A 13,757-nucleotide genomic window follows, 5' to 3' on the forward strand; every position below is an offset into this window, starting at 1 on the left:
CTGATATTTGCAGAAAGCTTACATTCTTGTTAATCTAACTGCACTGTCCAATTTACAGTAGCTATTACAATGATAGAATACCATGGTATTTTTTGAGGAGAGTGCACAATTTTGAACTTGAAAATGTATTAATAAACCAATTAGGCACATTTGGGCAGTCTTGATACAACGTTTTGAACAAATATGCGATGGTTCAATGAATCAGTCTAAAATTCCAGATCTAATGTGTTATATTCTTCTACATTCATTTTACATTTTCACAAACTTCAAAGTGTTTCCATTCAAATGGTAGCAAGAATATGCTTATCCTTGCTTATCCATCCTTGCATTGTTGCAGCCCTGGAGGCAGCACACACACGGGCGGGCGGGCGGGCGGGCGGGCGGGCGGGCTAAAAGGGTGAACAGCTAGCAGGTGAACAGCTAACTAAAAGGTGACCAGCTAACTAAAAGGTAAACAGCTAGCAGGTGACCAGCTAACTAAAAGGTGACCAGCTAACTAAAAGGTGAACAGCTAGCAGGTGACCAGCTAACTAAAAGGTGAACAGCTAGCAGGTGACCAGCTAACTAAAAGGTGAACAGCTAGCAGGTGGCCAGCTAACTAAAAGGTGAACAGCTAGCAGGTGACCAGCTAACTAAAAGGTGAACAGCTAACAGGTGACCAGCTAACTAAAAGGTGACTAGCTAACTAAAAGATGACCAGCTAACTTAAAGGTGAACAGCTAGCAGGTGGCCAACTAACTAAAGGGTGAACAGCTAGCAGGTGACCAGCTAACTAAAAGGTGAACAGCTAGCAGGTGACCAGCTAACTAAAAGGTGACCAGCTAACTAAAAGGTGAACAGCTAGCAGGTGACCAGCTAACTAAAAGGTGAACAGCTAACAGGTGACCAGCTAACTAAAAGGTGAACAGCTAACAGGTGACCAGCTAACTAAAAGGTGACTAGCTAACTAAAATATGACAAGCTAACTAAAAGGTGAACAGCTAGCAGGTGACCAGCTAACTAAAAGGTGAACAGCTAGCAGGTGACCAGCTAACTAAAAGGTGAACAGCTAGCAGGTGACCAGCTAACTAAAAGGTGAACCGCTAGCAGGTGACCAGCTAACTAAAAGATGACCAGCTAAATAAAAGTTGAAGCGCTAATAGGTGACCAGCTAACAGGTGACCCGCTACCTAAAAGGTGACCAGCTAACAGGTGACCCGCTACCTAAAAGGTGACCAACTAACAGGTGACCAGCTAACTAAAAGGTGACCAGCTAAAAGGTGACCATCTGACTAAAAGGTGAACAGCTAATTAGTGATCAGCTAACTAAAAGGTAAATAGCTAACAGTGTACCAGCATAGAGTTGATCAGCTAACTTAAAAGGTGACTAGCAAACTTAACTTCTTAAAATCCTCCTAGGGCTCAGATCCCGCTAGCGGGATATAAATCGACAACATCCGGTGAAGCTGGATCGCACCAAAATCAAATAACAAAATTGTAATATTAAACATTCATGAAGTGTCTTATATCTTTTAAAAGCGTAACTTCTCGTTAATCCAACTGTGTTGTCAGATTTCAAAAAGTCTTTACGGCGAAATAATACCATGCGATTATCTGAGGACAGTGCCCGATATCAAAATACTTTTTCAACCAGCACCGGCTTCACAAAAATCACAAATAGCGATAAAATAAATCACTTACCTTTGAAGATTTTCCTCTGTTTGCAATCCCAAGGGTCCCAGCTACACAATGAATGTTCGATGAATGAATGAATGAATGCCATTGATTTCAGTAATCCACTCCTTCTACATGCATACAAACTTCGTTCAAACAAGTCAAACAATGTTTCTAATCAATCCCCTAATATGTAAATAAACAATCATATTTCAGACGGAAAGAATGGTGTTCAATAGAAAAGAAAAATAACAAGGAGGGCGCCCTCGTTCAAGCATGCCAAAAGTCTACCTGTCCTGCCTCTTAAGAACACCTTGGATAAACTACAACTACTTGTTCGTTTTTCAAGAAACAAGCCTGATACCCTGTCTAAAGACTGTTGACATCTATTGGAAGCCATAGGGACTGCAATCTGGGAGCTATTTTTTGTATATCCCATAGCATTGCATTGAAAAGGCCTGTGACCTCAAAAGGCCTGTGACATTGCCAGTTTGTCAGTGCATGCTCGGAGTACACATCCTGGTAATCCATCTGGCCCTACAGCCTTGTGAATGTTGACCTTTTTAAAGGTCTTACTCACATCAACTACGGCGATCATGTCGACCGGAAACTGCTGGTGTTCTCATGCATTGGTGTTGCTTGCCTCGAAGCACGCATAGAAGTAATTTAGCTCGTCTGGTAGGTTTGTGTCACTGGGCAGCTGAAGGCTGGTCTTCCCTTTGTTGTCCGTAATAGTTTGAAAGCCTTTCCACATCTGACACGTGATGGAGCCAGTGTAGTACGATTCAATCTTAGTCCTGTATTTACGTTTAGCCTGTTTGATGGTTTGTCTGAGGGCATAGCAGGTCGAAGCCCAGTCCGTTACTCCTGCCCCAAACCTATACCCCAGCTATACCCCAGCTCCAGTCCTATATTTTTTTTTAACCTTTATTTAACCAGGCCCACCAGGCCCAAAGCCCATTGAGACCCAGAGTCTCTTTTTCAAGGGAGACCTGGCCAAGAAGGCAGCAACAATAAATACGTTACTTAATTAAAACAATTAAATTAAATACAACAATACAATACAACAAAATGATCCAGCCTAAAAAGCATTTACACTCCTCTGTAACAGAGTCTCCCATCAATATTTTAAATTCGTTCAGTGGCAATAAAATATCTAGATGAAGCATGGATTGCAGACTATTCCATGAGTCTGGTGCACAAGAAGAGAAGGCAGTCATGCCTAATACTGTGAATGTCCTGGGGACTTTAAGTAGCAACCACCTAGCAGAACGGGTCTGGTAACTGCTGGTGGTGAAGGAGGCCAGACTACAGAGGTAAAGAGGGAGTTTACCCAAAAGGGCTTTGTAGATGAACACATACAAATGTATCTTTCTGCACACATAAAGTGAGGTCCAACCTTCCATTTGGTACAATGTGCAATGGTGGGTGAGTGACTTGGCATTTGTAATAAAGCGCAAGGATGCATGATGAACAGAGTCCAGTCTATGTAAGATGGAGGAGGTTGCATGCATATGCAGCAATAATATATACATATACAGCAATAATATAATCAATTACAGAAAGAAAATGGCCTAAACAAGCTTCTTTCTAGCCATAAGTGGGAAGCAAGCCTTATTACGAAAATAAAAACCCAATTTCAATTGAAGCTTTGTCACAAGATTATCGACATGAACTTTAAAGAACAACTTGTCATCCAATCGAATATCTAGGTATTTGTAGGATGACACTTTTTCAATGGATAAGCCACCTGATGTGACAATGCTAACGTTCTCTGACAGATTTCTACCTCTGGTAAAGGTCATGTATTTAGTTTTTTGTACATTCAAGACCAGTTTGAGACCATAAAGGGAGGCCTGCAGTGACTGAAAAGGACTCTGGAGCTCTTCAACAGCCTGAACCAGAGAAGGAGCACATGAATATATGACTGTATCATTTGCTGGTTGCATTCCATTTCCCAAATCATTAATACAAATTGAGAACAACACAGGAGCTAAAATATAACTCTGGGGCACACCTCTATTAATCTCTAGACAGCTAGACTTGTGATTGTCAGTATATACACATTGTGTTCTGTCAGAAAGATAGTTCCTAAACCAATTTACTGCCCCTTCACTGAGACCAATGTTTCTGAGTCTAGCTAGCAACAATTCATGGTCAACTGAGTCAAAGGCCTTTTGATAAATACACAAACAGAGCAGCACAGTGTTGCTTTTTATCAAGTGCATTAATGATGTCATTTGCCACTGCCATAGCTGCAATTGTGGTGCTGTGTCCCAATCTAAAGCCAGACTGAACCCTGCATGTTCATTTCAATGAAGAAGTTTTTAACTGTGAGTTCACTAGGGATTCATAGACTTTGGCCAGGATAGGAAGTTTAGAGAGAGGACGATAGTTATTAGCTTCTGAGGGATCTCCACCCTTTAGCAGTGGGAGGACATACGCTGATTTCCAATTGCTGGGTATGGAATTGGTCAAGAGACTCAATTTTAATATGTGAGCCACAGGTTCAGTAATAATACCAACTGCTATCTGGTCCAGGTTGTCTGGACCTGCAGACTTTTTAGTGTCACTTGCGATCACTACACGCAGGTTAAAATATCAAAATAATCTCCGAACCAATTATATTATTTTGGGGACAGGTCTTAAAGCATTAAACATTTATGGGAATTTAGCTAGTTAGCTTGCACTTTCTAGCTAATTTGTCCTTTTTAACTAGCTTGCTGTTGCTAGCTAATTTGTCCTGGGATATAAACATTGAGTTGTTATTTTACCTGAAATGCACAAGGTCCTCTACTCCGCCAATTAATCCACACATAAAACGGTCAACTGAATCGTTTCTAGTCATCTCTCCTCCTTCCAGGCTTTTGCTTCTCTTGACTTTATATTGCGATTGGCAACTTTCATAAATTATGTGCATTACCGCCACTGACCTTGTTCGTCTTTCAGTCACCCATGTGGGTATAACCAATGAGGAGATGGCACGTGGGTACCTGCTTCTATAAACAAATGAGGAGATGGGAGAGGCAGGATTTGCAGCGCGATCTGCATCAGAAATAGAACTGACTTCTATTTTAGCCCTTGGCAACACAAACGCTCGTTGGCGCGCGCGAGTAGTGTGGGTGCAATAATTGAATAACATAGATTTCTACATTTATTTTGCAACATTTATTTGTCTAGCCCAGCTGATTTGTAGGGGTCCAGATTTTGCAGCTCCTTCAGAACATCAGCTATCTGGATTTGGGTGAAGGAGAAATGGGGAGGCTTGGGCAAGTTGCTATGGGGGGTGTAGAGCTGTTGACCGAGGTAGGGGTGGCCAGGTGGGAAGCATGGGCAGCCGTAGAAAAATGCTTATTGAAATTCTCAAATATCGTGGATTTATCGGTGGTGACAGTAATTCCTAGCCTCAGTGCAGTGGGCAGCTGGGAGGAGGTGTTTTTATTCTCCATGGACTTTACAGTGTCCCAGAACTTTTTGGAGTTTGTGCTACAGGATGCAAATTTATTTTCGAAAAAGCTAGCCTAGTCTGCTTGAAAAAGCTAGCCTAGCCTGTTTGAAAAAGCTAGCCTTTGTGTCTCCCGAAGCTGAGGGCGGTCTGTAGCAGCCGACTAGTGATGTGGGAGTGTAACGCTTCTCATTGGTGGAAGGAGAGGAGGACCAAAATGCAGCGTGGTAAGTGTTCGTCATATTTTAACTGAAAAAACTGAACACTACACAAAATAACAACGAAGAGAAAAAGAAACAGTTCTGCCAGGTGAATAGACACTAAACAGAAATTAAACACCCACAACCAAAAAGGGGAAAACAGGCTACCTAAGTATGATTCTCAATCAGAGACAACGAACGACACCTGCCTCTGATGGAGAACCATACCAGGCAAAACACATAGAAATATAACAACATAGAAAAAAGAACATAGACCAGGTGGTGGTCCTAGGGCTCAGGTCCTCCGAGAGAGAGAAAGAAAGAGAGAAAGAGAGAGAGAATTAGAGAGAGCATACTTAAATTCACACAGGACACCGGATAAGACAGGAGAAGAACTCCAGATATAACAAACTGACCCTAGCCCCCCCCCCCCCCCCACACATAAACTACTTAGGCCTATATCCCAGCTCCAGCCATATAGCCCAGCTTCAGTCCAATACCCCAGCCCCATACCCCAGCCCCATACACCAGCTCCAGTCCTATACCCCAACTCCAGCCATATGCCCCAACCTTATAGCTCAGCCCCAGTCCTATTTCCCAGTCCTATACCCCAGCCCCAGTCCTATACCTTAGCCCCATACCCCAGCCCAATGCACCAGCTCCAGTTCTATACCCCAGCCCCAGTTCTATACCCAGCTTCAGCCCAACACGCTATCTTCAGTCCTGTATCCCAACTCCAGTCCTATACCCCAGCTCCAGCCTCAAGCACCAGCTCCAGCCTTACACCCCAGCTCCAGTCCTATACCTTAACCCCATACCCCAGCTCCAGTCCTATACCTTCCTACACGCCATCTTCAGTCCTGTATCCCAGCTTCAGTCCTTTACCCCAGGTCCAGGCTTACACCCCAGCTCCAGTCCTATACCTTAGCCAAATACCCCAACTCCAGTCCTATACCCCAGCTCCAGCCTTAAGCATCAGCTCCAGCCTTACACCCCAGCTCCAGTCCTATACCTTAGCCCAATACCCCAGCTCCAGTTCTCTACCCAGCTCCAGTCCTATACACCAGCCGTAGCTCTATATCCCAGCTCCAGGCCTATACGTAGCTCCAGTCCTACACTCCAGCCCATGTCCTACAACAAATCCCTGTAACCCAGCTTCAGTCCTATACCCCAGTCCTATACCCAAAAACCATTCCCATACTCCAAATAATTCCTATTCCCACGGCACTAGTTCTATACCCTAGCTCCAGTCCTACATCCCAGCTCAAGTCCTATACTTTATCCCAATCCCAATATCCAGCTCCAGTCCAATATACAGTGCCTTGCGAAAGTATTCGGCCCCCTTGAACTTTGCGACCTTTTGCCACATTTCAGGCTTCAAACATAAAGATATAAAACTGTATTTTTTTGTGAAGAATCAACAACAAGTGGGACACAATCATGAAGTGGAACGACATTTATTGGATATTTCAAACTTTTTTAACAATTCAAAAACTGAACAATTGGGCGTGCAAAATTATTCAGCCCTTAAGTTAATACTTTGTAGCGCCACCTTTTGCTGCGATTACAGCTGTAAGTCGCTTGGGGTATGTCTCTATCAGTTTTGCACATCGAGAGACTGAAATTTTTTCCCATTCCTCCTTGCAAAACAGCTCGAGCTCAGTGAGGTTGGATGGAGAGCATTTGTGAACAGCAGTTTTCAGTTCTTTCCACAGATTCTCGATTGGATTCAGGTCTGGACTTTGACTTGGCCATTCTAACACCTGGATATGTTTATTTTTGAACCATTCCATTGTAGATTTTGCTTTATGTTTTGGATCATTGTCTTGTTGGAAGACAAATCTCCGTCCCAGTCTCAGGTCTTTTGCAGACTCCATCAGGTTTTCTTCCAGAATGTATTTGGCTCCATCCATCTTCCCATCAATTTTAACCATCTTCCCTGTCCCTGCTGAAGAAAAGCAGGCCCAAACCATGATGCTGCCACCATCATGTTTGACAGTGGGGATGGTGTGTTCAGCTGTGTTGCTTTTACGCCAAACATAACGTTTTGCATTGTTGCCAAAAAGTTCAATTTTGGTTTCATCTGACCAGAGCACCTTCTTCCACATGTTTGGTGTGTCTCCCAGGTGGCTTGTGGCAAACTTTAAACGACACTTTTTAGGGATATCTTTAAGAAATGGCTTTCTTCTTGCCACTCTTCCATAAAGGCCAGATTTGTGCAATATACGACTGATTGTTGTCCTATGGACAGAGTCTCCCACCTCAGCTGTAGATCTCTGCAGTTCATCCAGAGTGATCATGGGCCTCTTGGCTGCATCTCTGATCAGTCTTCTCCTTGTATGAGCTGAAAGTTTAGAGGGACGGCCAGGTCTTGGTAGATTTGCAGTGGTCTGATACTCCTTCCATTTCAATATTATCGCTTGCACAGTGCTCCTTGGGATGTTTAAAGCTTGGGAAATCTTTTTGTATCCAAATCCGGCTTTAAACTTCTTCACAACAGTATCTCGGACCTGCCTGGTGTGTTCCTTGTTCTTCATGATGCTCTCTGCACTTTTAACGGACCTCTGAGACTATCACAGTGCAGGTGCATTTATACGGAGACTTGATTACACACAGGTGGATTGTATTTATCATCATTAGTCATTTAGGTCAACATTGGATCATTCAGAGATCCTCACTGAACTTCTGGAGAGAGTTTGCTGCACTGAAAGTAAAGGGGCTGAATAATTTTGCACGCCCAATTTTTCAGTTTTTGATTTGTTAAAAAAGTTTGAAATATCCAATAAATGTCGTTCCACTTCATGATTGTGACCCACTTGTTGTTGATTCTTCACAAAAAATACAGTTTTATATCTTTATGTTTGAAGCCTGAAATGTGGCAAAAGGTCGCAAAGTTCAAGGGGGCCGAATACTTTCGCAAGGCACTGTACCAGCCACAGTCCTATACTCCAGCTCCAGCCCTATAACCCAGATCCAGTCCTATTATCCAGCTCGAGCCCTATATCCCGGATCCAGTCCTATTATCCAGCTCTAGCCCTATAACCCAGATCCAGTCCTATTATCCATCTCGAGCCCTATAACCCAGATCCAGTCCTATTATCCAGCTACAGCCCTATAACCCAGATCCAGTCATATTATCCAGCTCTAGCCCTATAACCCAGATCCAGTCCTATTATCCAGCTACAGCCCTATAACCCAGATCCAGTCCTATTATCCAGCTACAACCCTATAACCCAGATCCAGTCCTATTATCCAGCTCTAGCCCTATAACCCAGATCCAGTCCTATTATCCAGCTCAAGCCCTATAACCCAGATCCAGTCCTATTATCCAGCTCTAGCCCTATAACCCAGATCCAGTCCTATTATCCAGCTCTAGCCCTATAACCCAAATCCAGTCCTATTATCCAGCTCTAGCCCTATAACCCAGATCCAGTCCTATTATCCAGCTCTAGCCCTATAACCCAGATCCAGTCCTATTATCCAGCTACAGCCCTATAACCCAGATCCAGTCCTATTATCCAGCTCTAGCCCTATAACCCAGATCCAGTCCTATTATCCAGCTCGAGCCCTATAACCCAGATCCAGTCCTATTATCCAGCTACAGCCCTATAACCCAGATCCAGTCCTATACCCAGCTCCAGTTCTAACCCAGGTCCAGCCCTATACCCCAGCCCTATACCACAACTCCAGTCCTTTACCCCAGCCCAATACCCCAGCCCACACACCAGCCGTATACCACAGCTCCAGTCCCATACCGTAGTCCTATAACGAATGCTAACCCCATTCCATACAAAATGTGCACAACCGCGACATTCAAATGAGGCTGCAAAGAAAACTAATGGTACTGTAGCGACTGTGTTGACATCAAAATATGGGGTGTGAACTGCATTTCTATTCAAGCGTTGATTGTCATGGTAATGGCTCTATAGTATTGGAGAAAAGTTGAAAAAACGGACCCTCCGACGCTGTACATTACATCGTGAAGTGTCATGGCGTAACGTACAGCACACATAAAGCAACTAATTCTGTCTTACAGCCTCTCTCCTCCAGGTGTAGCACTTCTCTCACCGTTTAAAAACAAGAATGGGACAGGGACAGGGTAAGGGGAATACCTAGTCATTATTTGCATCATCACTGCAAGCTATCATGACTCTCAAAAGCCGCTGTTTACTTCGGAAGATCACTTTAGTACCGCCCAAAAAACCCGATTCAAATTCGACACAAACCTTCAAATAGGTACTTAATGACACATTATATAAACTCTTTATAGGGTTTTAATTTACATTTTAGAGGCAATAAGGTGATAAGTTGGACAGCTCGAGGGAAAAAGCAGTTTCCCCACACGAAATCTCTCCTTCTCACAACCATGCCTTTACCCCAGCTCAAGTCCTATACCCCAGTCCTATACCCCAACCCTATACCCTAGCTCCAGTCCTATAACCAGCTCCAGTCCTATACCTCAGTCCTATACCCCAACCCTATACCCCAGCTAAAGTCCTATACCCCAGTCCTATATCCCAACCCTATACCCCAGCTCCAGTCCTATACCCCAGCTCCAGTCCTATACCTCAGCTCCAGTCCTATACCCCAAACTTATACCACAGCTCCAGTCCTATACCCCAACCCTATACCCCAGCTCCAGTCCTATACCTCAGTCCTATACCCCAACCCTATACCCCAGCTCAAGTCCTATGCCCCAGTCCTATACCCCAACCCTATACCCCAGCTCCAGTCCTATACCCCAACCCTATACCCCAGCTCCAGTCCTATACCCCAACCCTATACCCCAGCTCCAGTCAAATACCCCAGCTCCAGTCCTATACCACAAGCCTATACCCCAGCTCCAGTCCTATACCCCAACCATATACCCCAGCTCCAGTCCCATATCCCAGCTCCAGTCCTATACCCCAACCCTATTCCCCAGCTCCAGTCCTATACCCCAGCTCCAGTCCTATACCCCAACCCTATATCCCAGCTCCAGTCCTATACCCCAACCCTATACCCCAGCTCAAGTCCTATACCCCAGTCCTATATCCCAACCCTATACCCCAGGTCCAGTCCTATAACCCAGCTCCAGTCCTATACCCCAACCCTATACCACAGCTCCAGTCCTATACCCCAACCCTATACCCCAGCTCCAGTCCTATACCTCAGTCCTATACCCCAACCCTATACCCAAGCTCAAGTCCTATACCCCAATGCTACACCCCAACCCTATACCCCAGCTCCAGTCCTATACCCAGCTCAAGTCCTATACCCCAGTCCTATACCTCAACCCTATAACCCAGATCCAGTCCTGTACCCCAGCTCCAGTCCTATACCCCAACCCTATACCCCAGCTCCAGTCCTATACCCCAACCCTATACCCCAGCTCCAGTCTTATACCCCAGCTCCAGTCCCATACCCCAACCCTATACCCCAGCTCCAGTCCTATACCCCAACCCTATACCCCAGCTCCAGTCAAATACCCCAGCTCCAGTCCTATACCCCAACCCTATACCCCAGCTCCAATCCTATACCCTAACCCTATACCCCAGCTCCAGTCCTATACCCCAAACCTATATTCCAGCTCCAGTCCTATACCCCAACCCTATACCCCAGCCCCAGTCTTATATAGAAGCTCCAGTCCTATACCCCAGCTCCAGTCCTATACCCCAGCCCCAGTCCTATATCCTAACCCTATAACCCAGCTCAAGTCCTATACCCCAGCTCCAGTCCTATATCCTAACCCTATACCCCAGCTCCAGTCCTATACCCAGGCCCCAGTCCTATATCCTAACCCTATACCCCAGCTCAAGTTCTATACCCCAGCTCCGGTCCTATATCCTAGCCCTATACCCCAGCTCAAGTCCTATACCCCAGCTCCAGTCCTATACCCCAGTCCTATACCCCAGCTCCAGTCCTATACCCCAGCTCCAGTTCTATACCCCAGCTCCAGTCCTATACCCCAGTCCTATACCCCAGCTCCAGTCCTATACCCCAGTCCTATATCCATACCCCAGCCCCAGCCCAATACCCCAGCCCCATCCCTATACCCCAGCTGCAGTCCTATTCCCCAGCTCCAGTCCTATACCCCAGTCCTATACCCCAGCCCCATACCCCAGCCCCAGACCCCAGCCCCAGACCCCAGCCCCAGACCCCAGCCCCAGACCCCAGCGCCATACCCCTGCCCCATACCCCAGCCCCAGCCCCATACCCCAGCCCAATACCCCAGCCCCAGCCCTATACCCCAGGTGCAGTCCTATTCCCCAGCTCCAGTCCTATACCCCAGTCCTATACCCCAGCTCCATAGAACAGTATGCTGTGCAGAGGAAGCAACAGATGTCTCTCTGAGCCTTTAATTCCACCAAGGCTCTGGAGGGGTGACTACACTGTCTGTTAATACATGCTAGCTGATAAAGAGGCTTATTGAAGCCATTCACACCACTCAGCTCTGAATCCTCAGCCATGCTGCACTTGACCAGGGGTTTGGATTCTGCCCTTGCTCATACAAAGGGCTCTTCTCTCAGGAATCTGTTATGAATGTTATACTTCTATCAAACAACAGTCTCTTTGGATACATTGCACAACAGTAGTTTGTAAAGAAGGAGTTTGTTTTGTGATATATGGGTCCTTGTTTGGACTAAAAGTGATCAGGGAAACCAACGGATATCTCACCCACAACAGACTAACATGCCTCCAAAGAAAAAGGTAAAGTGTTTAGTGTTTGTGTGTGTGTGTGTGTGTGTGTGTGCACAGGGAAGAATAGGATAATGTACCATCTGTTGTGTTGACTGTTAATCCCTTCATCTCTGTGTGAGTCATTTCTGCATGGCTTCTCTGAAACAAACAGGGGGACTGGGTCTATCTGAAACACAGGGTTAGGGTTACTGGGAGGACTGGGTCTATCTGAAACACAGGGTTAGGGTTACTGGGAGGACTGGGTCTATCTGAAACACAGGGCTAGGGTTACTGGGAGGAGGACTGGGTCTATCTGAAACACAGAGTTAGGGGTTAGGGTTACTGGGAGGAGGACTGGTCTATCTGAAACACAGGGTTAGGGTTACTGTGAGGAGGACTGGTCTATCTGAAACACAGGGTTAGGGTTACTGGGAGGAGGACTGGGTCTATCTGAAACACAGGGTTAGGGTTACTGGGAGGAGGACTGGGTCTATCTGAAACACAGGGTTAGGGTTACTGGGAGGAGGACTGGTCTATCTGAAACACATGGTTAGGGTTACTGGGAGGAGGACTGGGTCTATCTGAAACACAGGGTTAGGGTTACTGGGAGGAGGACTGGGTCTATCTGAAACACAGGGTTAGGGTTACTGGGAGGAGGACTGGGTCTATCTGAAACACAGGGTTAGGGTTACTGGGAGGAGGACTGGGTCTATCTGAAACACAGGGTTAGGGTTACTGGGAGGAGGACTGGGTCTATCTTAAACACATGGTTTGGGTTACTAGGAGGAGGACTGGTCTATCTGAAACACAGGGTTAGGGTTACTGGGAGGAGGACTGGTCTATCTGAAACACAGGGTTAGGGTTACTGGGAGGAGGACTGGGTCTATCTGAAACACAGGGTTTGGGTTACTGGGAGGAGGACTGGGTCTATCTGAAACACATGGTTAGGGTTACTGGGAGGAGGACTGGGTCTATCTGAAACACAGGGTTAGGGTTACTGGGAGGAGGACTGGTCTATCTGAAACACATGTTTAGGGTTACTGGGAGGAGGACTGATCTATCTGAAACACATGGTTAGGGTTACTGGGAGGAGGACTGGGTCTCTCTGAAACACAGGGTTAGGGTTACTGGGAGGAGGACTGGGTCTATCTGAAACACAGGGTTAGGGTTACTGGGAGGAGGACTGGTCTATCTGAAACACAGGGTTAGGGTTACTGGGAGGAGGACTGGTCTATCTGAAACACAGGGTTAGGGGTTAGGGTTACTGGGAGGAGGACTGGTATATCTGAAACACAGGGTTAGGGTTACTAGGAGGAGGACTGGTCTATCTGGAACACAGGGTTAGGGTTACTGGGAGGAGGACTGGTCTATCTGAAACACAGGGTTAGGGTTACTAGGAGGAGGACTGGTCTATCTGAAACACAGGGTTAGGGTTACTAGGAGGAGGACTGGTCTATCTGAAACACAGGGTTAGGGTTACTAGGAGGAGGACTGGTCTATCTGAAACACAGGGTTAGGGTTACTAGGAGGAGGACTGGTCTATCTGAAACACAGGGTTAGGGTTACTAGGAGGAGGACTGGTCTACCTGAAACACAGGGTTAGGGTTACTAGGAGGAGGACTGGTCTATCTGAAACACAGGGTTAGGGTTACTAGGAGGAGGACTGGTCTATCTGAAACACAGGGTTAGGGTTACTAGGAGGAGGACTGGTCTATCTGAAACACAGGGTTAGGGTTACTAGGAGGAGGACTGGTCTATCTGAAACACAGGGTTAGGGTTACTAGGAGGAGGACTGGTCT

General features: G+C 45.9%; 1 protein-coding gene across 1 annotated transcript in view; it reads left to right on the top strand.

Moving 5' to 3' along the window:
• The first annotated feature begins 4,932 nt into the window (after window positions 1-4,932).
• LOC110508268 (voltage-dependent L-type calcium channel subunit beta-2-like) overlaps window positions 4,933-13,757 on the top strand; it is a 74,818-nt gene continuing 65,993 nt past the window's right edge. The window contains exons 1-2 of the mRNA XM_036966352.1: window positions 4,933-4,973; window positions 11,339-11,531. Coding sequence (XP_036822247.1) covers window positions 4,933-4,973; window positions 11,339-11,531 — 234 coding nt within the window. The remainder of the gene's footprint in view (window positions 4,974-11,338; window positions 11,532-13,757) is intronic.

This window comes from Oncorhynchus mykiss, chromosome 28 (genome assembly GCF_013265735.2).
Source record: "Oncorhynchus mykiss isolate Arlee chromosome 28, USDA_OmykA_1.1, whole genome shotgun sequence".
NCBI lineage: Eukaryota > Metazoa > Chordata > Actinopteri > Salmoniformes > Salmonidae > Oncorhynchus > Oncorhynchus mykiss.